We start from the raw sequence: 25,906 nt of genomic DNA, 5'->3' as shown, positions 1-25,906 counted from the left end.
GGACCAGACAATCGAGTGATCAAACCTGTGAACAGAATCCTCACCTAACCACAATGAGCAAAGAGCCTGACAACCCAACACTTTTTATCACCTTTTACGACCTGCATAGGACCAATTCTAACCCAGAATCCCCCTGGGGAGAGAGATCAACATTCGCATGAACCCTAACATGGTTTATACATGGCGAGTGAGTGTACGAGGTTTAAAACCAGTAAGCAATATTACAGCGATATCTGCTGCCTGTAAACAAGTTTGAAGGACAAACTACCAGGATTAAAAAAACAAAACATCACAAACATTTTTCAAAAAGAGTTTGTATCTGATATTTGTCCCGGAGTTTTGTCACCACATGGACTACAACACCCATGGTTGAAGATCATTGCACCTAAGTTACAATTCGCATGCACGTGTGTGGCTCCTTGTCCTAGTCTAGACTACTGCCAGTTTTATAGTGCTAGCCCGCTCAGATACCATGCCGAAGTGTGACATGGACACTCCACTTAGACACTATGCTGACTTCTATTAACCAAATCCATGCACTCTTAGGCTTGTATGAATCATTCCCGGATGCTGTCTTTCCCAAATCATGAAACATGAGAGCTACAATGATGCCAAGTTGTTGATGAGTCTAGCTATCCTGTACAGCCAGCTGCTCCTGCTTCACTTACGAGAGTCCCGAGGAAGTCCCTGTCCAATACTGACGGTCAACACCTTGGAGGATGGCTTGAGGACAGCTTCATCACCCTGACCTTGAACAAAGCGTACAGATCTATTTCCACCACCACCCCAGCCTTCTTTCTTCACTGGAAACTCCAAGCTGAAAACATACAACATGACATAGAAGGGTTACACAGAGACATAAGGTGAAGCATAACATCCTGACAATCATTGTGATGGCTTTGCAGCTTTAAAAGATTTTTCACAGGTTGGGTTATTCTAATATTGAAGCGTTAGTTTTTGTTGAAAGATACACAAAAGCTATGAAAGTTATGCATCCTTGGAGAATGTCATAAAATAAACAGACTCAAATTTGGGCTGGGTGGTATGGAAGTGTATGAGTGCCATAGTCTAAAACAAATATCATCTATGTAGAGGATACTAACATCTACGTAGATGATACTTTCATCTACGAAGATGATGTTACATTTACATGGATCATACTATAATCTACATACATAATGCTTTCATCTAGGTAGAAGATATTTTCATCAAGGTAACAATATTTTCTTGAGTAATTGACACTAGTTCCAGGTCAGTTATATATAACCTCTGGCTTAATTAATAATGACTTTCTACCTTGACATGTCTTTATTGAGGTATAATCTAAACATTGAATAAAGTAAATCTTCATTTCAATGTGTCAAAGTTACTGGAGAATGAGTGAGTGAGTGAGTGAGTTTGGTTTAGCGCCGCTTTGAACAGTATTCCAGTTATATCACGGCGTGTCAGCTTAATGTGGGAGGAAAGCCCGAAGTGATGCAGGTCTCAGACGTTTACCACTTCGGTGAAACCCACGAGCACGGGTATGGTGCTGACATACCTAGAAACATAATCGGGGCGAACCGAGATTCGAACCCACAATCATAGGTTTCTGGCGTGCCCAAGGGACGCAACTCTGCACAGCGAATCGCGGCGCCTTAGACGACTGGGCCACCCGTGCCCCCTACTGGAGAATGACACACATCAAACTACAACTGTAGTAAAGAGAGGAGAGCACAACATGTTCTCCAGACTACAAACAAACAATCATACAATATGGATGATTATAATAACACATACATACATCTAAGTATTATCTTCATAAAAGATAAAAAAAGATTTAGACTGTGGCACTTATACGCTTCCATAGGGTTGCTTTGGGGGGGACACTCAAACAGGAAAAATTAAATTATGAATTTGTATTGTGCACTTTCCAATATATACTGCTCAAGTGCGCTTCGACCATGACAGATCTACATCATTACCCTTGTCAGTGGATCCGTGTGCACTTGGTTTTTATTCTCAGCTCCCTGGGGAACCCAAGCTGTGTATCAGATGCTAGAAGGTTAACAGTCACATTACCACCTCATTCTACCCGAGTACCCTATTTTCGAACAAAGTCACTAACCTATGAAAACACCCCATGTGCTACGTGTGCTTCAGTGTTGGGCAGGACCGAAGCACTGGGATCACCCATCCAACTACTCGCCACAACCCGCGTTACTTAACTTCACTAGATCTGTGACCTGTGTGGTGTACACAGGACCATGTGCTACCAATGTTCTACATCCCTCCCCTGTGATAAATGATAGGACCTCACCTGTCACTGAACTGGGGTTGCAGGGCTCTGCTAGTTTTGTCCTTGTATCGTTTGGAGAGAACGGTGAGGAACTCTGTCTTGAACACTGACTCCAACAGGCTGCTGTAGTCCCCCTGGATGTGGAGGATGAAGAAGTCGTCCTGCATTGTGCTGTAGGAGAACAACATGTCAACATATATCTCAACTAAACCAGACTCTTGCCACCAAACCACAAGCATGGAATTGGGATGACAAACGATGAATCATACCACAGTGAATCTGGGATTCAAACCCACTAACATAAGATCCTGGCACACATAAGGGACACAACTCTGCACAGAAAATTGTAGCACCATACATGATCCTCCTTAGTCTTTGGTATAGAGATAACAGAGCTCCGACTCCATACATTTTATTCATATAGAAGTCAGTCACAAACTGAGGTATTTACGTCCTTTTTTCTGTCGGTCGAACATAGTAAGGTAACAAGTATGTGAAATAAATTTAAGCTGTGATGATATACTCTACTTGTTCCAGGTTACATGTCAATTAGCTTTCCTGTACTTCTTGTGATCACTAGTGTCAAATGACAGAGATTGCTTAAACAGCATGAAACACAATAGGCCTATTGGTCCCTACTAAACGACCCTTGAAGTAATTTACAATTCTCAAAACACTATACACTTCAGTACTTCCGTCTAATGCAAAAACTCCCCATAAGGAGATGTGGACAGGCATCCTTCTTACCTGAGAGATACCCCGGAGATTGCTTCTATCGGCAGTTCTCGCTTCTTCACCAACACCTTCCTCCCCTTGTCTGGCCCCTTCTTCACCTGAAGCACAGAGACAGGTACGTGGTGTGCCATGCTGTATCCATTTGTTACTTAGTGAGAGTCTAAAAGTTGGGGTTAACAACACTTCGAGGAATATCACGGCATGCCAGCTAAATGTGGGAGGAAAGCCCAAAGTGATGCAGGTCTAAGATGTGTATCACTTGAGTCAAACCCATAAGGCTTGGTATGGTGCTGACAAGCCTAGAAACATGTTTGGGGTGAACCAGGATTTGAACCTATAGTGTTATTGTTCTGGTGTTCCCAAGAGACACAACTCTGCATAGCTAATTGCCGCATCTTACACAATCACCGGTGTCTGGCCCATTTGTTACCTAAGCAACGGAATGGTGACAATATTCAGCATTATCATTTCATTTTCAAGGCCTGGTTCTACAAAGCGACTTAAGAGCTTTGGTTCTATCTCCCATACATTAACACAGATTTTAGACAGTTGTAGTGCTAAGAACATTTTTTAAACAGGGCCAAGATCCTTTGAACGCCATTAAATCAAACTGTGGCATATCTTAAGCTTGGCTCTTGGAAGAAACTGAAGACCACTAAATAAAAGATGTTTTACATGTTTTGCATGTATCTTTGTTTGTTTGTCTGTTGCTTACTGCTGCAGTCAGCAATATTCCAGTTATATGAGGCAGCCAGTAAATAATCAAGTCTGGATTTATACTATGACATGATGACTAACGGGGATGATTATCACATCAATCACTTGGCACATCGTAAAAACAGCAAACAAAACATAATTTCTTACTGTTATTTTTTATAAGATGCAAAATTAACACAGGAGCAGTTAAATGTGTCCTTAAATGCCACTCACTGTTTCTAACCCTATCAGGTACAAGTTCTTGGTGGTGAGAAGCAGGTCTCTCTTCACACTCTGAAACACATTTGGAAATCTTAATACTATGTGCTGCAACATTCTGAAAGATGAGAGAGAAAAGGAAACTGGTTTGCACAAAACCGGATTTTCCCAGTACATTGAGCATCTTAGATGGTTCCACTTGAATTGTTTGTTTGTCTTGTTGTTTAACGCCACACTCAGCAATATTCCAGCTTTATGATGGCCCTCTGTAAATATTTGAGTCTGGACCATCAATCCAGTGATTGACATCATGAGCATCGATCTACACAATTGGGATCGATGACATGCATTAACCAAGTCAGTAAGTCTGACCACCCGATCCCACCAGTCACTTTTACGACAAGCATAGTCGCCTTTTACGGCAAGTATGGATCTTCACGGTTATCCTTTTGAACTGAACAACATTCTATTTTCTGTTTAAATACACATTTTGCTCTAATTACCAAACGGAAATGAAGAATATGAAAAGGCTTGCTAATAATACAAATTCAAAATTTTGCATGCAGTTATCAGATTCAGTAGACTGATTTGTCCAGAGACGATAAGGTCCAAGATTTGAGGAGTGTAAACATGATTCCAGAACCAGTCACATAGTTTTACAAACCAGAGATATTCGTGAAAGATCATGATCTTTTCTTGTGCCAACACAACCAAGTCATTCAACACCCTATATCACATACCTTAAACCTTCTATCATACTTCAATACTTGGTGAGCAAATTCTATTCTCTCTCGCTTGCCAACCAGGGCCCGTAGTTCAGGGGAGTCCTCGAGTCCAATGTAGTCCCCGACAAAGTTCCTGTTGAGACTGTACCTTCGTCTCTCCTTCTTGTTCAATACAATATCAGACGCTAAAAGAAAAGAAAACATTTACATCTATAACAAAATGCACACACACAAAACATTTTGCACATAATAACTGTCTAAATAAAAACTTGACCATGTTATTGACAAGGGGGCTTCCAGCCATGCAATACAGGTTCCTCTTACCAGAGTGTTCCTGATCACTACATCAGTCGACAAAACAATTCTCATAATCAGAAACTAAAAATTACCATGGGTACAGCAGCATCAACATAACAAACATTTATGGGGCGAATTTATAAAGAATTGATTGATAAGTTCTGAGCTCCCCACAGAAGGAAGTGTGTAATAGGCAACATCTTCTGTTGTGAACATTACACGATGTATAGAGGCATAACCTCTGCACATTCCTCAAGTTTTCCAAATGTCACAGACCATGTATTTTACTGACTGGTCACGGCAAAACAATTTGCTCAGATAACTAAAGTTTTTGTGACATACTCCAATGAATGTAATGACCACAACAGAAGATTTCATTATTACTCAATTCCTTCTTTGTGAGGCTCAGAACTTTTCAGTCACACCCCGTCCTTTATTCAGGTGGTCTTAAATTAGCTTCTCCTCTTTTTAATCAAATACGTGATGCATTTTTATCAAAGACTTCATTGAAAATATCCTAGATATTTTTCAGTTGACCTTGTCTATGCACACTGATAAGGAGTGATTCGGCAACATGTTGTAACGAACGTTCAGAACTCTCTGATATATCTGAATCTGTATCATAAAAGATTCCGAAACAAATAACACAAACATACTAAAACATATACGATCATGTTCTATTGGAGCCTATGTTCTATCTGATGCTGTCAAGGTGACTTGACAAAAGATGTCGAAGACTTACCTTCTTCCCTGAGTTTGAGATACTGTTTGACGGCGTAGTGTTTGCGGTATGCTTTCTGAATAACCCTGGCGAAGCTATCATACTTCCTCTCTCTCACCTCCTCCAGGAGAAAGAGCTGCAGACCAACACAACAAGGGTATAGTTAGTCAGTGTGGTGCTTACAAACATTGGCAACACAGTAGTGGCTATGACATTCATCACATTTGGAACAGCTGCAAACATGATACAGTATTTTGGAGGTGGGGTTGGTGGTGTGGGGGTTATAGGGTTGTGTGAGATGGGGTGGGGGGTGGTTGTCAGCCAAATACAATAAGAGTAATAACATCAATAACACCGGCTCGCCCACCCATAATAAATTTCAAGTCTCTAAAAATCTGTAATACAAGATGCTTGACAAATTCAAAGTTTTGGTTATGATGCATCAACATGACAACAAAAAAATTAAAATGATTTGTTTTTCTGGCACAGAGCCAACTCTGTCAGATCAATATTAATCTGAGTACTAATTATCCTTTCTTTATTATAAAAAATATAAACCTGTCACTACGCTGCCTGCCACATTAATGCAAGAAAATATATCTGCCTAGCAACCCAATACATAAATAATTTGAAAAGTGAGAGTGTGTGTGTTATTTAATGCTGCACTCAGCAATATTCCAGGTAAATAACAGCAGCCTGTAAATAGTGGAGTCTGGACCAGACAATCCAATGATTTATAATATGAACAACAATCCACGTCATCAGGGTACGATGACATACCATCAACCAAGTCACTGAGTCTGACAACCCGTTCCATTTAGTCCCCTCTTATGATCAGCAAGGGTTGCTGTGGACCCATTCTAACCTGGAGTTCCTACGCGTTTTGAACAGTGAACAAACTAAACTCACCGATTCTGGGTTTTTGATGAACACTTTAGTCTTCCCCATCTGAAACTGGTCTCGGTCCATGTTGACGGAGTTCATGAGGTGTGAGATGCCCTGACGTGGATCTCCTCGCCATGTCGGGTAGGTCTCAGGTGTCAGGACGTTGTATCTGAAGAATGCAACAGTGAGTGAGTGAGTGAGTGAGTGAGTGAGTGATGTGTAACACCACTATGTCAGCACGGGTATGATTTAGACAAAAAGTGAGTGAGTGAGTTGGGTTTAACACCGCTTTTAACAGTATTCCAGTCATATCACGGCGTGTCAGCTTAATGTGGGAGGACAGCCCGAAGTGATGCAGGTCTTAGACGTTTACCACTTCGGTGAAACCCACGAGCATGGGTATGGTGGTGACAAACCTAGAAACATAATCTGGGCGAACCGGGATTCGAACCCACAATCATAGGTTTCTGGCGTTCTAAGGGACGCAACTCTGCACAGCGAATCGCGGCGCCTTAGACGACTGGGCCAACCGTGCCCCCCGTTTTAGACAAAGAGAGAAACATAATTATATTAAACTCAATGATCATAGATAATGGCATGCCTAAGTGAGTGAGTGAGTTTTAGTTTTATACCGCTATTAGCAATATTTTGCTGCAACTCTAAGTTAACCGATGCCTTAGATGGCTCAGGCACTCTTGTAACAAATGTTACATTTTAGGGATAACACTTTCTCAGTAAAGTACAGATTCTCGTACTTTTTGGGGTTGAGTCCTGTCCGGGATTCGAACCCACACTGACGGAGTGAGGCTACTAATCACCAGTACACAAAGTCAGCCATCGAATCCACTCAGCCACCGAGGCTTCCACAAAAATGAAAGTCTGACAACTGATAGTCTAGATCACATACTTTGTGTACCCCTCTGACAGTGTAAATTGGCATGTCTCCCATGGCTGAAAGCTATGAACACACAATGTCATTTAGAAAGTGGTCAAATGTAACAAATGTTATTTTGGAGATAACACTTTCAGGCCAAGACTGCCAAGATAAACTGTGGTGCCTCTGATTTCTTCATAATGTCCCTTAACCAGGCAAAGTGTTCATGTATTCCTGTTCTAAATTCTTATTCTCCCACAAACAGTTGTAAATGCATGAACCCACCTCTTGATGAATTTGGTGAACTCTCTTCTGAAGGCAAAGCCAGCTCTTCGGACCCGGATGTTTTCCTTTAAGCCCAGGTATTCCACTTGATGTTTAACTCTGGAAGACAATAATCCCACATCAGACCCAAACACATAGGTGGCAATGAACGACCAAGCAAATGTTATCAACCATGTGTGTATTAATATGGACAGCTGCACCTTTTAAATCATATAATAATTACATATCTTAAAGGACATGTTGACTCAAATTTTCAGAATACTTTGGAGAGAACTGATTGAGAATAGGAAACTGGTTTGCTAATACTGCAGTGATAGCAGTTGACACCACTGACTCCAGCGGAGAATCAAACAGAGCAACATTGAATAATGGTATCACAATCACCACTGGGCTATCTCACGACATGTAGTTTTCTTTATTCTACCATGAATTTAGAAAATCAATGATTCTGATTGGTCAATCAGAGGAATCAAATCACAATAACGACCTCTGATTATAAAAGCCGATTTGATGGCCACATCACCATGCTGAAAATAACATTTGAAACCTCATGCTGAGAGTTCAGTTCCAAATTCAATTAAATCTAAAGTAACCGAGCTGTACATTGAAAACACATTACATTTATCTCCTAATTAAATCATAGGCAAAAGATTTGAAACCTTTCTTCAAGGTGAAGATGCTCTATTAAGGGGAGATAACTATTCAGACCTGCTTTCCTCCCAGTCTCTGGCTTTCTTTGTTTCGTTTGGCTTGATACATCGGATGTAGTGAGGCGTACACTTCATTAATGTTGTCACTAGTTTATTGGCCTGAGTCTGTGGACATAAAAATATGAGATAAACAACTAAACTTGAGATGAGGCTTAACACTGTTTGGAAATATGCCATCTACAGCCTAGCTGTCTGACATACATTAGACATTTTCACATTGGAAAACTGGACAGAAACAATTCCTTGCACAAATTTAAGTTTTTGAAATTATTTTTCAGATTTGCTTTGCGTTTCTCACTGATGAAATGTTGAACCAAGAATGTATAAATAGGCAACAGACTCACTCGGATCTTGCTGCTGGCTGTGGTAGGACGACTCTTGGTTTGGGAACTGACATTCTCAGGAAATAGACTTGCAATAAATGCACTGAAAAACACCAATAGCACACACATTGTTGGTAAAATAATCTTTAATACAACACAGTACTTTCTTAATAGTGAGTGAGTGAGGTGGGTTTTTTTTCTCTGCTTTGAGTGAGTGAGTGAGTTGGGTTTAACACCGCTTTTAACAGTATTCCAGTTATATCGCGGCGTGTCAGCTTAATGTGGGAGGAAAGCCCGAGGTGATGCAGGTCTCGTACGTTTACCACTTCGGTGAAACCCACGAGCATGGGTATGATGCTGACAAACTTAGAAACATAATGGGGGCGAACCAGGATTCGAACCCACAATCATAGGTTTCTGGCGTGCCCAAGGGACGCAACTCTGGACAGCGAATCATGGCACCTTAGACGACTGGGCCACCCGTGCCCCCTGCTTTAAACAGTATTCCAGTCATTATGGCATGCAAGCTTAATGTATGAAGAAAGGCAGGAGCCCAAGGGAGTGATGCAGGTCCTATACATTAAACACTTTGGTGAAACCTACAAGCATGGGTATGGTGCTGACAAACCTAGATACACAATTGTGTCCTTACTTTTGACTTGACTGCATCAGCTGAATGAGATCAGTAAATAAAACATCACGATTCCTTTCACAAAATCCTTCTGCCTCGTAGGACACCTGAAACAAAAGAATGTAACGTTTATATCCCACTGCATTCGCATTTTAGACTATTTACAAGTCATGTGATACAATCAACACATATGATTGGTGTAGAGTTAGTTACTTTTCTTAACTGTAAAAAGCTTTGACTTTTTCATGCATTAATCTGAAAGTTCATGAAATTTCAACCACATCTCATAATTTGACATACTGAGCTTGAAAGTTTATCATGTACACTAAGTTTTTTTTCAAATTCCAATCACTAATACTTAAGTTATCTTGTAGACATGCTGTTTTAATGCCTAGATCATACGGAGTTACCTTGACCTTCAATATAATCTAATGAGATGCCAGACAAACTCCCCGGGGTTATAATCTATGTTATATGTCAGGTATGGAGTCTGTAACATCTGTCTTAAGCATGTGCTTGAGAAAACCAACTGAAGCTGTATGTTTAAATATGACCAAACTTAAGGGAGGGTCTTCAGAGGTGAGGTGAAATAGGGTTTAACATCGCGTCCAAGATTATTGCACTTATATAGCGAAGTGCATGCACGTTTATGTGTGTGTGTGTGGCTGCTTGTACTAGTCCGGACTCATATCGATTTATAGTGCTAGCACACTGAGATACCATGCCGCAGTTTTATATGAATATCCTACTCAGACACAGTATACTGACTCCGAGCCGACCAGTCCTTGTTTTAGCCCCTTAATGCCGAGCTCAAGACAGGGTAACAACAAGTACCATCTTTTAACGTCTTTTGGTATGACGCGGCTGGGGATCGAAACTCTGACCTTCCACTCTCCAGGCGGACGCTCTACCATTAGGCCACGGAGGCGGTCAAGGGTCTTCATAAGACTCTTAATTTGTAGCCTCACACCCATTATAAAAAGCATTTTTTCTCGAAGTGTAAGGTGACAAAGTGACAAGTCAATGCTGCAACTGGAACAGGTAAACAATGGTCATCCCCTCACCTTGCCAGCATAGTGGTGTATGATGAACCCTGTGTTAGATCCCTGATAGTGCTCGTGAGACCCTACAGCACCTTGCAGTTTCTGAAATAGACAACACTAGCTACAACCGACTCGCATCAAGTGGAATTTCAAGAGACCGAGACAGCATGTCATATTATCATGTAGACAGATTCTACTTGGATGAATCAAGGAATCTAGAGTTTCTAAGTCAGTGACAGTTATGAGGAATCAAACGGTAAATCGGTCGAGACTTCACAGAACATGAGTCTCACCATGAGCAGTTTCTGATCGGCCCCCTCTGACACGGCATGCATGGTGGCACAGATGTCGTCCACCACACACATGATTCCAGGGGGGCTCTTGGACTCGATCACGTCACACACGATCTTGTTGTTGAAGTAGTCAATGGGTGTCCACTTGATGCCCTCCTGTACGTATTCCTCCTGGAAATCACAGAAAGGTTCAATGGAGTAGTTCTACTTCAGTAGTAGCAGTAGCAGTAGAAGTAGTAGTAACAGTAGTAGTAGCAATAGCAGTAGCAGTAGCAGTAGAAGTAGTAGTAACAGTACTGGTAGTAGTAGTAGTAGTAGTAGTAGTAGTAGCAGCAGCAGTAGAAGTAGTAGTAACAGTACTGGTAGTAGTGGTAGTAGTGGTAGTAGTAGTAGTAGTAGTAGTAGTAGAAGTAGTAGTAGTAGTAGTAGTAGTAGTAGTAGCAGTAGCAGTAGCAGCAGCAGTAGAAGTAGTAGTAACAGTACTGGTAGTAGTGGTAGTAGTAGTAGTAGTAGCAGCAGTAGTAGTAGTAGAAGTAGTAGTAGTAGTAGTAGTAGTAGTAGTAGTAGTAGTAGCAGTAGCAGTACTAGTGGTAGTAGTAGTAGTAGTGGTAGTAGTATGGATTGAGGTCAAACTTAAGCCACATGTAGATCTATAATGGATTAGGTATTCAGTGGAACTGTCTCCCTTGAACCGCTGCATAATGTTTGAATGGTTACTTATATTTTCATTCACATGGGTGAATATTGTAGGTTTACACCAGTTTGAGCCATATTGTATTATGTGTGGGACATTGACAATGGCATCACAGGATGATACTAGTATGAGGAATCGAACCTTGAAGCAAACACTATAACCAGCAGTCTTCTCGGGCCAACTACCTAAACTGAAACTGTAGTACAATACTGAATGTTTTGGGAGCGTGTTTCCCTTTCTGCATCAAGCTTGCCATAATAAAACATCCATCTACCAGAACAACTAAGATAAGTGAGGCAACATCAACTCTATCGTTTGCAATGAAATGTGCTCTTTTCATGAACTGAGCAGACATGCCACACTTCCTCCAGCATACAAGAAGACCCCCAGAAGACCTGGGATAGGCGAAGGCTGTACCTGCTCTGCCTTCAGGGTCAGCTCTATGAAGATCTGCTGTAGTTTCTCGTTGACATAGTTTATACAGAACTGCTCAAATCCATTCTTGGCAAAGATTTCAAACCCGTATATATCCAGAATCCCAATGTTGACTTCCTCCGTCTCCTTCTGCATAGCACAGTTGACCGACTGAAACAGTGAGAAATGACAGGTCACCACAACAATGTAAAGCTTGTGTTTGTTTGTTTGTTTGTTGTTTAACGCTGCACACAGCAATAGTCCAGCTATATGACGGTGGTCTGTAAATAATAGGGTCTGGACCAGACAATCCAGTGATTGACATCAGGGGCATCGATCTATGCAAATGGGATACAATGACATCCTTGAGGCTGACTATATAGAGTTAGGACATGAGGTGCCTATTGCTGCCATGTGGCATGACATGCATGACCAGGTGTCAATAAGTTTACTCACCTCTACCAGATAGTCGAACACACGTGTGTAGATGGCCTTGGCAAGAGCATCTCTGGTGAACTCGGCCTGTTCCTTGTTAAGTTTCATTTCAATACTCTCCGTCTTGCCTCCCCATTTGCTGTCCATGACACGCCCGGTCAGCTTGGTGCGAAGTAGCTCGCCATCAATGCCCAGTAGAAAAGCCGGGAAAGCCAGGACTGAAAATTGTTAAGCAAAGAAATGATTACTATCTGCCCAAACTACTGCCCATTTGACTATATACACATAGTATTTTTGTGTGTTTATTGTGTAACGCCGCACTCAGCAATATTCAACCAACATGACCTCAGTCTGTAAATAATCGAGTCAAGACCATTATGATTGACATAATGAGCATCGAGCCACACAATTGGGACATGATGACATGCACCCACATGCATCAACCAAGTCAGCGAGCCTGACCACCCGGTCCCGTTAGTAGCCTCTTACGACAAGCATGGTCGCTGAAAACCTATTCTAACCAGGGTCTTCATGGGTCAGTAAAACACACTGGGATTTGGAATATCAATTAAAAATACTTTTCCTCCTTTTTTCAACTTGACTACAGCCTTTCTTATCCTCTTTAAAAGGATTAATCTACCCTAAATTTAGCAAAATTCAAAATAAAACAAACTCTTGTGAATGTATGAGGACAACTAACACGTCCACACTTTCAGGCCAGGTAAGCTATAGTCCTAAACCCAACACATACTCTAACTTACAATCATCATTGGCTATGCCAGCATAGTTGCCTTCCTCTTGGAAGCTGATGTTGCCTAGATGTAGAATGCCAGCCACAATGGAGAGAACGTCGTTCTGTACGTCTTCAGGAATACCAATCACCTGCATAGCTCGCTGGAGGATTAAGGGAGAACATGTGAAATTAACTTGCAAGGCTCACTTCTGACTGACAGAATTTATTAATTTGGTTCCGAAAATCTGTAATTCTGTGTATTCTCTGTATTACCCATAGTGTCTTTTGCTGCAAAACGAGAAGAGGATTAGTTTGTTTGTAGTCGCCACATTCAGCAATATTCAAGCTACATGACAGCTGTTTGTAAATAATCGGGTGTGGATCAGATATTTCAGTGATGGGTTAGCAATGATCCACGTCATTGGGGTACAATGACTTGTAATGAACCAAGTCACTGAATCTGACCATCTAATCCATTTGGTCACCTCTTAAGTGAGTGAGTGAGTGAGTGAGTGAGTGAGTGAGTGAGTGAGTGAGTGAGTGAGTGAGTGAGTGAGTGAGTGAGTGAGTGAGTGAGTGAAACGCTGCTTTGAACAGTATGCCACTTCTATCAATGCTTGTGAGCTTAATGTCAGAGGAAAGCCTTAAGTAAGTGATCTTTAAGACCAGCATAGGTAGCTGGGGACCAGTTCTAACCAAGAATGCCCATGGACTACATGTAGAAAAGTGAAAGCCATGTACCAGAGTGTCCTGGAACTCCTGGACGTCGTCCATGCCGTCCACCTTGTAGGTGCCACTCTGGTTCAAGTAGTAGTAGTAGTCGGGAGTTGTTATACCTAAGTTGTCTGCAACACACAAACTTCAGTCACAAAAATGTACCTAAATAATAACGAAGTATTCTTGCTTCAAGGAACAGTACATACTGACAATGGCGAACATGATTCAAGTGTGTGTGTGTGTGGTGTTATGACATCTACAACTTTTCCATCCGAAAAAAAACTTTTCACTTTGATGAAATACAAGACAGATGAAGCCAGTTCCATGTATGTCCTTAACGTGTCTGTGTTGGTCCATAACTTCGTACATAATTTAGGCAATGGTTTTTAAAGGGGCACTAATCTCTGGCTTCTTCCCTGTTGTCTAACAAGATGCCTTGAGTCAATTACCTTGCTCACGCAACTGAGCATGACAAGAGACTGGGCTGTCTGTAAGGACAACGTAAATAAACTTTGAGGCAATATCTATACACATTTCTGAACACTGATAGGTTACCCGTAATCTATGAAGTGGAGTGAAATGTATGTTATGTAAAAAGGACGTGACAGTGCAAAAAAGAGAGAAATGAACTATTTCCTTTAAGTACCATGAATCTGTCTTTAGGTGATTAACAGATTTTTCAAAAATTATTTTTTCTGTTTAAGTGCTTTTTCCCACAATCACAAATCACAGTAACCAAGGCTACAAATGAAGTGAATTAAACTAAGTATTAGCAATTTTCTGCAATATACAATGATATAGTGACTTGACTATGTATGGCAGGGATTTTCATCCCCCTCACTCATTCATGGCAATATAGACAATACATTCCTCTTAGTGTTTCATAGTCAGCTGTTGAGTATATTCATGTCTATTAAAAACATATGACTGCTGAACACAATTCTGAATCTGAAATCGTGCATATGAAGAAGACGTGGATATTGAGCGGCCATCTTACCTTTGAGCTGAGCTGTGGCCCCAGCACACAGCTGATAGAATATATGAAATCCTCGCTCACTTGGGTTTTGGGAAACTACTCGAGACTGCGAGGAAATGAAGGAATAGAAGGCATAAATATTGTATGATCAACATGTGCAGTTTGTTAGTGTCTAGGACCATTGCAATTACTTACAAGAGTCAGGCATAGAGAGTAATGGTTGATGTAGTTGCGTCCACCATATTTTCTTGAGCTCACTTCTTCCCACAAAAGTTGTGTTGACATGGAAGAGGGGTGTGTGCATTATTCACTCAGACATTGAGTTTTGAATATTTTTCCCAATGCAAAAACTTTCAAAATTTAAATTCAATTCAATTCAATATCATCTTAATCTTAAAACACTGTAAATATTGACTACAGGAGGCTATTTCTTGAACTTGTATATATTCATTATTGCAAGTGTTCCAGCAGGTCCAACACACCAACCTTTTCCAGCAGGAAGTTGGAGATTTTCCCACCATCGGGCTCACCTCCTCGACTGAACTGGATTTCAACATATTTGCCCTGAAATCAAATTGAAACACCATCGTCTGAAACACCTCAGTATGTTCTTCACTATACAGATGATAAAACATTCACTGTCGTGTTAATATAGCGGAACAAATTCAGTGCGTGGCTGCATCACCAGACTGCTCCTATGGGCTCAAGATTGTTCTCCTATGTGCTGACAATTGTTTTCCTATTGTGCTCAAGATTGTTCAATGTGCTCAAGATTGTTCTCCTATTGTACTGACGATTGTTCTATTGTGCTCAATATTGTTCTGTTGTGTTCACAATTGTTCTCCTATGTGCTCAAGATTGTTTTCCTATTGTGCTCAAGATTGTTTTCATAATGTGCTCACAATTGTTCTATTGTGCTCACGATTGTTCTATTGTGCTCATGATTGTTCTCCTATTGTGCTCAAGATTGTTCTATTGTGCTCAAGATTGTTCTCATATTGTGCTCATGATTGTTCTATTGTGCTCAAGATTGTTCTATTGTGCTCAAGATTGTTCTATTGTGCTCATGACTGTTCTCCTATTGTGCTCAAGATTGTTCTATTGTGCTCATGATTGTTCTCCTATTGTGCTCAAGATTGTTCTATTGTGCTCATGATTGTTCTCCTATTGTGCTCAAGATTGTTCTCATAATGTGCTCACAATTGTTCTATTGTGCTCAAGATTGTTCTATTGTGCTCACGATTGTTCTCCTATTGTGCTGAAGACTGTTCTATTGTGCTCATGATTGTTTTTGTGTGTTGTCCACCCAATCAGCTTTAAGATGGCCCTATGTGAAAAGCGGGGTGAGCGGCTTGTACTAGTCGAGACTAATGTATATTTTATAGAGCTAGCCCTGGAAGAAACCAGAGTACTGAGTTTAACATGGATACCCCACGCAGAAACAGTAAACTGGCTTTGAGCCGGCCAGTCCTGGCTTTATCTTAATGCTGAGCTGCAGGCAGGGTAACAACAACCATCTTTTAGCGTGTTTTGGTATGACAGGGCCAGGGAATGAACCTCCCACCTTCCGCTCTCCAACCAGGCAGTCTATTCACAAGTACATGATCATTGCACAAGAACAAACTAAAATGGAAAATGCGTTGTAGTGACGAGTATGCATCACTATACTCTTTGGAGAGCTGTTAAATGTCCATGCTAGGGAATGTGGTCATCTCTATCCACTGGACCACGGAGGCAGTCAATCAGAAATACAATTCAGAGACATGATGATGAAACTTACGAATCTACTTGAATTGTTGTTGCGAACAGTCTTGGCATTTCCAAATGCTTCTAGTAATGGGTTGGATTCCAAAATGACGTCTTTTACATGCTGCAAAGAGACAAACGCTAGGATAATTCACAGAAACTTGGAAGGTATAGTGCATTACGCTTTAGATCATCAAGTGTAGTTGATTGGTATTGATGGTCATATGTGGATCACTGATCTTTGTTTTGTTTGTTTGTTTGTTGTTTAACGCCGCACTCAGCAATATCAAAGCCATATGACGGTGGTCTGTAAATAATCGAGTCTGGACCAGACAATCCAGTGATTGACATCATGAGCATCAATCTATGTAATTGGGATACGATGACATGCATCAACCAAGTCAGCGAGCCTGATCATCTGATCCCGTTAGACGCTGATCTTCGTACTATGGCGGCCTATCGTGAGACTTTCACAGCAAGAGAGAACAGAAGGGGTGAAGAGCTAGTGGTTTTACACTAGGCATCATTGGACCTATTATCAATTAAATTTGGGCCAGGCATACCAGTGACTGATGGCAACAATCCATGAGTTGCACACAATCAGTCAAGGAGCACACTGCAATCACCTCATCATAAATAAAACTCATCTCTTACAGCAAGCATTGGGGACTAGTGATGACAGAAATGTACAGAGTTATCTTTAGTTCGAGACAAGATTTGAGTAAATATTACACCATGATGCAGATAAGGATGCAGATAAGATTATCCAGGTCCACGAAGTCACATGTACAGAGGTGATTTATGGAGTTAATCGGTTGGATCAAGACAGAGTCATATTTCTTCTTCATGACACATTTTGATACAGTACTAGTACTTTTGGCCAGCTTGAAAATGGTACTAGCATCTGTACCAGTCTGAGCCAAAAGCTTTCGTCTTTAGGGCCTACACGTGGCCATAAGTATCAGTTTTTCATGAGTTTGATGTTGTTATAATCCTATTACTAGCTGTGCTTACTAGGCAAAACAGAATATTACTAGACTCGGGCTCATTAACGAAACGTTACATTTGAGAGAAAGAAGGTCAACACCTTCATTGACACTGCAGCTTCTTAGCAGGCCAAATGGCACTTGAGACACACCAGGTGTTAATGACATTGATGAAGCTCACCTGTACTCTGGTTCCGCCTCCAGACACTTTAGCTATGTAACTCATGATGAACTTTGCTGCCACGGTCTTGCCTGCTCCACTCTCACCACTGCAGGACAAATGACAGGAATATAGTGTACTTACATGGTATATATTACATGTATATCTCGCGATCAGATAGTGGTCAGTGAAGAATTTAATCATTAACACCCTTCAACCATTGTAAATGTAACAGGCATTTTGTTTTTGTTTTAGAAGATACTTTATCTTTAGGGAAACATTTCAAGGGAGTAAAAACTTGAATACGGTAACTGAATTTTTTAAGTACAGGTATTACCATATATTTCCTTATAGCATTTTCGTGATGAGACCAAGCAGTTTATATATAGAATATGTACCATGAATAGAGAGAGTGTGTTTATTTCCCTGTAAACAACTTGTGTAGGCCTGGCGGGCAATATCACAGGTGGTTGATAACATGATTAATAACCATAGTGACACACATTCTCCAAGGTCATCATCAGCTGCTCTCTCTACAACAAGGATGGGGTACTGACCGTACTGGGGTAGTGGAGTATTGGGGTACTGACGGTACTGGGGTATTGGAAGTATTTGGTGTACTGGGGTAGTGGGATACTGACGGTACTGGAGTATTGGGAGTATTGGGTGTACTGGGGCAGTGGAGTATTGGGGTACTGATGGTACTGGGGTATTGGGAGTATTGGGTGTACTTGGGTAGTGGAGTATTGGGGTACTGATGGTAATGGGGTATTGGGAGTATTGGGTGTACTTGGGTAGTGGAGTATTGGGGTACTGATGGTACTGGGGTATTGGGAGTATTGGGTGTACTGGGGTAGTGGAGTATTGGGGTACTGATGGTACTGGGGTATTGGGAGTATTGGGTGTACTGGGGTAGTGGAGTATTGGGGTACTGATGGTACTGGGGTATTGGGAGCATTGGGTGTACTGGGGTAGTGGAGTATTGGGGTACTGATGGTACTGGGGTATTGGGAGTATTGGGTGTACTGGGGTAGTGGAGTATTGGGGTACTGATGGTACTGGGGTATTGGGGTATTGGGAGCATTGGGTGTACTGGGGTAGTGGAGTATTGGGGTACTGCATTACTGGGGAAATGAGAGTATTGGGTGTACTGGGGTAGTGGAATATTGGGGTACTGATGGTACTGATGGTACTGGGGTATTGGGAGCATTGGATGTACTGGGGTAGTGGAGCATTGGATGTACTGGGATATTGGGGTACTGATGGTACTGACGTTACTGGGGTATTGCGAGTATTGGGTGTACTGGCGTAGTGGGGTATTGGGGTATTGATGGTGCTGATGGTACTGGGGTATTGGGAGCATTGGGTGTACTGTGGAAGTGGAGTATTGGGGTACTGATGGTACTGGGGTATTGGGAGTATTAGGTGTACTGGGGTAGTGGAATATTGGGGTACTGATGGTACTGATGGTACTGGGGTATTGGGAGTATGTGGTGTACTGGGGTAGTGGGGTACTGACGGTACTGGAGTATTGGGAGTGTCGGGGGTACTGGGGTAGTTGAGCATTGGGGTTACTGGGGTAGTGGAGCATTTGGGGTACTGGGGTAGTGGAGTATTGGGGTACTGATGGTACTGGGGTAGTGGAGTATTGGGGGTACTGGGAGTATTGGGTGTACTGGGGTAGTGGAGTATTGGGGGTACTGGGAGTATTGGGAGTATTGGGTGTACTGGGGTAGTGGGGCACTGACGGTACTGGGGTATTGTGAGTATTGGGTGTACTGGGGTTGTGGAGTATTGGTGGTAATGGGGTAGTGAAGTATTGGGGGTACTGGGGTAGTGGAGTATTGGGGGTACTGGGGTAGTGGAATATTGAGGGTACTGGGGTAATGGAATATTGAGGGTACTGGGGTAGTGGAATATTGAGGGTACTGGGGTAGTGGAGTATTGGGGGTACTGGGGTACTGGGGTATTGGGAGCATTGGGTGTACTGGGGTAGTGGAGTATTGGGGTACTGATGGTACTGGGGTATTGGGAGCATTGGGTGTACTGGGGTAGTGGAGTATTGGGGTACTGCATTACTGGAGTATTGGGTGTACTGGGGTAGTGGAGTATTGGGGTACTGGGGTAGTGGAATATTGAGGGTACTGGGGTAGTGGAATATTGAGGGTACTGGGGTAGTGGAGTATTGGGGGTACTGGGGTAGTGGAGTATTGGGGGTACTGGGGTATTGGGAGTATTGGGTGTACTGGGGTAGTGGAGTATTGGGGTACTGATGGTACTGGGGTATTGGGAGCATTGGGTGTACTGGGGTAGTGGAGTATTGGGGTACTGCATTACTGGGGTATTGGGAGTATTGGGTGTACTGAGTTAGTGGAGTATTGGGGTACTGATGGTACTGGGGTATTGGGAGTATTGGGTGTACTGGGGTAGTGGAGTATTGGGGTACTGATGGTAATGGGGTATTGGGAGTATTGGGTGTACTGGGGTAGTGGAGTATTGGGGTACTGATGGTACTGGGGTATTGGGAGCATTGGGTGTACTGGGGTAGTGGAGTATTGGGGTACTGCATTACTGGGGTATTGGGAGTATTGGGTGTACTGAGTTAGTGGAGTATTGGGGTACTGATGGTACTGGGGTATTGGGAGTATTGGGTGTACTGGGGTAGTGGAGTATTGGGGTACTGATGGTAATGGGGTATTGGGAGTATTGGGTGTACTGGGGTAGTGGAATATTGGGGTATTGATGGTATTGGGGTATTGGGAGCATTGGGTGTACTGGGGTAGTGGAGTATTGGGGTACTGCATTACTGGGGTATTGGGAGTATTGGGTGTACTGAGTTAGTGGAGTATTGGGGTACTGATGGTACTGATGGTACTGGGGTATTGGGAGCATTGGATGTACTGGGTTAGTGGAGTATTGGATGTACTGGGGTATTGGGTGTACTGATGGTACTGGGGTATTGGGTGTATTGGGTGTACTGGGGTAGTGGAGTATTGGGGTATTGATGGTACTGGGGTATTGGGAGTATTGGGTGTACTGGGGTAGTGGGGTACTGACGGTACTGGAGTATTGGGAGTACTGGGTGTACTGGGGTAGTGGAGTATTGGGAGTACTGGGGTAGATGAGCATTGGGGTTACTGGGGTAGTGGAGCATTGGGGGTACTGGGGTAGTGGAGTATTGGGGTACTGATGGTACTGGGGTAGTGGGAGTATTGGGGGTACTGGGGTAGTGGAGTATTGGGGGTACTGGGAGTATTGGGGTAGTGAGGAAATGGGGGTAATGGGGTAGTGGAGTATTTGGAATACTGGGGATACTGCAGTATTGGGAGTAGCTTGGGGAGGGCTTGGGGTACTTCAGTATTGGGGTAGTGGAGTACTTGGGGTACTGGAGGTACTGGGATCCTTGGGAGTGCAGGCTACAAGAGTATTGGGTACTGAACATACTGGAGTATTGTGGTTACTGCGTACGGGAGTATTGGAAGTACTGGAATACTGGAGTATTGGGAGTACTGGAGATACCCGGATACTGAAGTATTAGGGGTACTGGGATATTGGAGTATTGGGAGTACTGGGAGTACTGAGGGTGCTCGGATACTGGAGTATTGGGAGTACTGGGGGTACTGGGATACTGGAGTATTGGGAGTACTGGCGGTACTGGGACACTGAAGTATTGGGAGTACTGGGGGTAGTGGGATACTGGAGTATTGGGAGTACTGGGGGTACTAGGGGTACTGGGATACTGGAGTATTGGGAGTACTGGGGGTACTGGGACACTGAAGTATTGATAGTACTGAGGGTACTGGGATACTGAAGTATTGGGAGTACTGGGGGTAGTGGGATACTCGAGTATTGGGAGTACTGGGGGTAGTGGGATACTGGAGTATTGGGAGTACTGGGGATAGTGGGATACTGGAGTATAGGGAGTTCTGGGGGTAGTGGCACACTGAAGTATTGGGAGTACTCGGGGTAGTGGTATACTGGAGTATTGGGAGTACTGGGGGTACTGGGACACTGAAGTATTGGGAGTACTGGGGGTAGTGGGATACTGGAGTATTGGGAGTACTGGGGATAGTGGGATACTGGAGTATAGGGAGTTCTGGGGGTAGTGGCACACTGAAGTATTGGGAGTACTCGGGGTAGTGGTATACTGGAGTATTGGGAGTACTGGGGGTACTGGGACACTGAAGTATTGGGAGTACTGGGGGTAGTGGGACACTGAACTATTGGGAGTACTGGGGGTAGTGGGATACCAGAGTATTGGGAGTACTGGGGGTATTAGGGGTACTGGGATACTGGAGTATTGGGAGTACTGGGGGTACTGGGATACTTGAGTATTGGGAGTACTGGGGGTACTAGGACACTGGGGTATTGTGAGTACTTGGGGTAGTGGGATACTGGAGTATTGGGAGTACTGAGGGTACTGGGATACTGAAGTATTGGGAGTACTGGGGGTAGTGGGATACTCGAGTATTGGGAGTACTGGGGGTAGTGGGACACTGAAGTATCGGGAGTACTGGGGGTACTGGGACACTGAAGTATTGGGAGTACTGGGGGTAGTGGGATACTGGAGTGTTGGGAGTACTGGGGATAGTGGGATACTGGAGTATTGGGAGTTCTGGGGGTAGTGGCACACTGAAGTATTGGGAGTACTCGGGGTAGTGGTATACTGGAGTATTGGGAGTACTGGGGGTACTGGGACACTGAAGTATTGGGAGTACTGGGGGTAGTGGGACACTGAACTATTGGGAGTACTGGGGGTAGTGGGATACCAGAGTATTGGGAGTACTGGGGGTACTAGGGGTACTGGGATACTGGAGTATTGGGAGTACTGGGGGTACTGGGACACTGAAATATTGGGAGTACTGGGGGTAGTGGGATACTGGAGTATGGGAGTACTGGGGGAGTGGAGTATCGTGGTAGTCGAGTACTTGACGATGCTGAAATATGAGCACTCGGTACTGGGATAGTTGGGAGTACTTGGAGTTCTAGTACTGGTAACTACAAGGGCTGTTCATGCTGAAGTACCTGATAATGACACACTGGTTCTCCATCTCTATCAGCATGTTCCGATACATGTTGTCTGTGAGGGCGTACACATGAGGGGGGTTCTCATACTGGGCCTGGAAATAACACATCACACATCACACAAGCAGTTAGTGATTCAAACAAGTTTAAACAGGCTTATCAAATGTAGTGTTTCTGAAATCACAGTTGTCTGATAATCATTATTTTTTTACATGCTTAATTTTTTCAAAAATTCAAACTTTCTAATTTTCTAATGATCACTGATGATGATGACGGAAGAACTCTGAAGAAAGACCACATGTCATGCTGGCATGTCAACTGAGGGTAAACCTATTCAGTCTCTGTGTGAAGCCATGTTCCATGCTGCTGTCACAGCCAGCGCCCCAGGGCTTCCGTCACTGACTCATCACCAACATACCGTATTCAACGTAATAAGCGCCCACGGCGACACTTGCTAAGATACTGGCTAGTGAACAATCCCATTTAGCACCCCTTCTGATTGATCAATGTACACAAGACTTATTTATTCGCGTGTAATACGTACTCGTGTGTTATATGTACCCTTAATTATGGGCATTTAATTCTGGAAAAATATATCTCTTGTACATAAACATTTCAGGCTGTCAGCATAAACCACAAAATTTATCTTTCAACTCTGTATTTTTCACCAAAATAACATTCTAATAAGCATGATAAGAGCCCTCTATTTCTAATTTTGAGAGCACCCTGGGCGTATTACGTCGAATACGGTACTCTGATTTGTAATCTAGGATAACTTTAGCTTCAGATCTTGTCTCACTGGTTCAATCGGTTACCAGATACATTCACTTATTGTTTAATAAATGCAAAGAGAATGTTAGAGACAGTAGGATCTGTTGTTCCCCTGAAATACTGTAATGAAAATATCAACTTTGTTGAACATAAGGTTAGTGTGACTTACCATGCTTACATGGTAACATCTTTAGTGTTCATACAGATATCTCCCACATATATTCAAGGCCCGAAGTGCTAACCAAATGAAGACATGTGACATGTTCTGCCCTGGTGTTGTCATGGAGGAAGAGAGTGGGTTGGGTTTAACGCCGCCTTGAACAGTATTCCAGTTATATCACGGCGTGCCAGCCCGAAGTGCCAACCAAATGAAGACATGTGACATGTTCTGCCCTGGTGTTGTCATGGAGGCAGAGAGTGGGTTGGGTTTAACGCCGCCTTGAACAGTCTCCCAGTTATATCACGGCGTGCCAGCCTGAAGTGCCAACCAAATGAAGACATGTGACATGTTCTGCCCTGGTGTTGTCATGGAGGCAGAGAGTGGGTTGGGTTTGACGCCGCCTTGAACAGTATTCCAGTTATATCACGGCGTGCCAGCCCGAAGTGCCAACCAAATGAAGATATGTGACATGTTCTGCCCTGGTGTTGTCATGGAGGCAGAGAGTGGGTTGGGTTTAACGCCGCCTTGAACAGTATTCCAGTTATATCACGGCGTGCCAGCCCGAAGTGCCAACCAAATGAAGACATGTGACATGTTCTGCCCTGGTGTTGTCATGGAGGAAGAGAGTGGGTTGGGTTTAACGCCGCCTTGAACAGTCTCCCAGTTATATCACGGCGTGCCAGCCCGAAGTGCCAACCAAATGAAGACATGTGACATGTTCTGCCCTGGTGTTGTCATGGAGGCAGAGAGTGGGTTGGGTTTAACGCCGCCTTGAACAGTCTCCCAGTTATATCACGGCATGCCAGCCCGAAGTGCCAACCAAATGAAGACATGTGACATGTTCTGCCCTGGTGTTGTCATGGAGGCAGAGAGTGTTCCATGAGTTCTATCTGTGATCAGTGCATTATAGTCGCTATACTTACCGCTCCCTGGTACTGTTCTATGTGTCTTTCAGTGAAGATGTTGAGCTGTTTGAATGGGTTCACGGACACCAACACAGGACCAATGTATGTCTTTCACAGTTAAGGAAACACAGTAACCATGGTAACCTATAGACCATGCACATTATTATTATTATGATTATGATGATGATTATTATGATTATATACTGCAGGTATCCAGGTATTGGTATCTGCTCAAATCTGTTTTTTATTAGTTCCCCAATCAGTGGATTCGTTTGGATTCTAGTTATAATTCTACCCAAGCTGCCTTTACACCTCACATATCGGGTACCCATTCCCTGCTGGGTGAACTTAGTCACTTGTCTAGGATGACAGCACAAGTTTTGACACTTCTGTTTTGGGTATAAATATGTATTCGTGTTTCCACCATCTTGTCATCTACCATCGGACGAGTGGGTTTTTTTTTAGTGCACAGGGTGTATATACTGTACACTAGGGGTAGTGACAACACTGTAAAGACCTGTAAACTTTGTTGGTCCCAAAGCTGAATAGCAACCCGGCCACTAGCGTGCTACGATCTCAGCACATAGCTCTTGCTAGCAGGGAACTTTTGACGGCTTGCCCACTTCGTTCACGATCTAAATTCCGATGTCAACCACCACCACTAAACATTGGGGCACAAACAGGTACTGGTGCCTCAAGGTATGCTCTTGTGACAGAGTTGGTCTTGTGCTGGGAGGAGGAAGTTAATAGGACTGGGACAAGTCCAAATTTACTACCCAGGTACCAGACCCCCTATTACCCGACGCTACCCTGGTACCCACTGCAAGCCTCAAGAGTAGGGAACAAAATGTCTGATTGTTAATCGTTTTACCGCAGCCCTGGCCAAAACCATTTCAACACACAGAGAGCATAAGATACATACATGTATAAAACAATCAGATCATGCGTTCACTGAAGTTGACTGAAGCTATATCTTTACTCAAACATATACAAGTCCAAAGGAATGTGTGCATCCTTAGAAAGAAATGGGAACACTAGCGACTTGTACTGTAACCATAGTGAGTTTTTGTCATTAAACAATATATCACGTGACTAACCAGTCACCAGTCATCTGCGGGTACCCGGGTCCTACTGAGGACCAAATCGACCCAAGTACCCAAGTTACCTGTCCCAGGCCTAGAGGTTACACTAGGACAAGGGCCATTTTGGGACCACTGGAAAGTTCAAGTTTTGAAGTTGTGGAGAACTGTCAAATACTGGTATGGAATTATCAGACATGTTCAAGAGGCTGACATCTAGCCTTATTTCTTTTTTACACATGATCAAATTCGTAAGATTATCCCAAATTGTGTCAAAAAGGCTGATTCATAATTTAAATGGAAATCTAAGTAAGAATAAGTCTGACTGATGAATGTTTTACCATGTGTTGATAGTGTTTTTCTCTACATCTCCAGTGAAAATCAGCTTGG

General features: G+C 43.0%; 2 protein-coding genes across 3 annotated transcripts in view; both read right to left on the bottom strand.

Moving 5' to 3' along the window:
* LOC139478740 (unconventional myosin-Ie-like) overlaps window positions 1-25,906 on the bottom strand; it is a 61,843-nt gene that overhangs the window by 16,369 nt on the left and 19,568 nt on the right. For both annotated transcript variants that reach the window (XM_071261386.1, XM_071261472.1), the window contains exons 3-25: window positions 24,456-24,545; window positions 22,602-22,696; window positions 17,598-17,685; window positions 16,465-16,554; window positions 15,171-15,248; window positions 14,706-14,790; window positions 13,733-13,836; window positions 13,020-13,152; window positions 12,280-12,476; window positions 11,827-11,994; window positions 10,716-10,886; window positions 10,444-10,524; window positions 9,401-9,486; window positions 8,770-8,851; window positions 8,424-8,530; window positions 7,716-7,814; window positions 6,581-6,725; window positions 5,693-5,807; window positions 4,669-4,838; window positions 3,944-4,003; window positions 3,026-3,111; window positions 2,300-2,449; window positions 669-817 (exon numbers count right to left, since the gene is read on the bottom strand). In XM_071261386.1, coding sequence (XP_071117487.1) covers window positions 669-817; window positions 2,300-2,449; window positions 3,026-3,111; window positions 3,944-4,003; window positions 4,669-4,838; window positions 5,693-5,807; window positions 6,581-6,725; window positions 7,716-7,814; window positions 8,424-8,530; window positions 8,770-8,851; window positions 9,401-9,486; window positions 10,444-10,524; window positions 10,716-10,886; window positions 11,827-11,994; window positions 12,280-12,476; window positions 13,020-13,152; window positions 13,733-13,836; window positions 14,706-14,790; window positions 15,171-15,248; window positions 16,465-16,554; window positions 17,598-17,685; window positions 22,602-22,696; window positions 24,456-24,545 — 2,629 coding nt within the window. The remainder of the gene's footprint in view (window positions 1-668; window positions 818-2,299; window positions 2,450-3,025; window positions 3,112-3,943; window positions 4,004-4,668; window positions 4,839-5,692; window positions 5,808-6,580; window positions 6,726-7,715; window positions 7,815-8,423; window positions 8,531-8,769; window positions 8,852-9,400; window positions 9,487-10,443; window positions 10,525-10,715; window positions 10,887-11,826; window positions 11,995-12,279; window positions 12,477-13,019; window positions 13,153-13,732; window positions 13,837-14,705; window positions 14,791-15,170; window positions 15,249-16,464; window positions 16,555-17,597; window positions 17,686-22,601; window positions 22,697-24,455; window positions 24,546-25,906) is intronic.
* On the bottom strand, window positions 18,059-19,872 carry LOC139474059 (uncharacterized). The gene is made up of 2 exons (XM_071256922.1): window positions 18,949-19,872; window positions 18,059-18,109 (listed from the first exon to the last, which is right to left on the bottom strand). The coding sequence occupies exons 1-2, from the start codon at window positions 19,870-19,872 to the stop codon at window positions 18,059-18,061; spliced, it is 975 nt and encodes a 324-aa protein (XP_071113023.1).

This window comes from Haliotis cracherodii, unplaced genomic scaffold (genome assembly GCF_022045235.1).
Source record: "Haliotis cracherodii isolate W230 unplaced genomic scaffold, xgHalCrac1.p SCAF_1, whole genome shotgun sequence".
Taxonomy (NCBI): Eukaryota; Metazoa; Mollusca; class Gastropoda; order Lepetellida; family Haliotidae; genus Haliotis; species Haliotis cracherodii.
This window is presented reverse-complemented; position numbering and strand designations above follow the sequence as displayed.

Excerpts from the sequence above, each read along its gene's own strand:
- LOC139474059 (XM_071256922.1), bottom strand. The coding sequence starts at position 19,872 with ATGCTCCCAATACCCCAGTACCATCAGTACCCCAATACTCCACTACCC. Across the intron at positions 18,110-18,948 it reads CCCAATACTCCACTTCCACA|AGAGAGCAGCTGATGATGAC; the intron begins GTACACCCAATG and ends TCCTTGTTGTAG.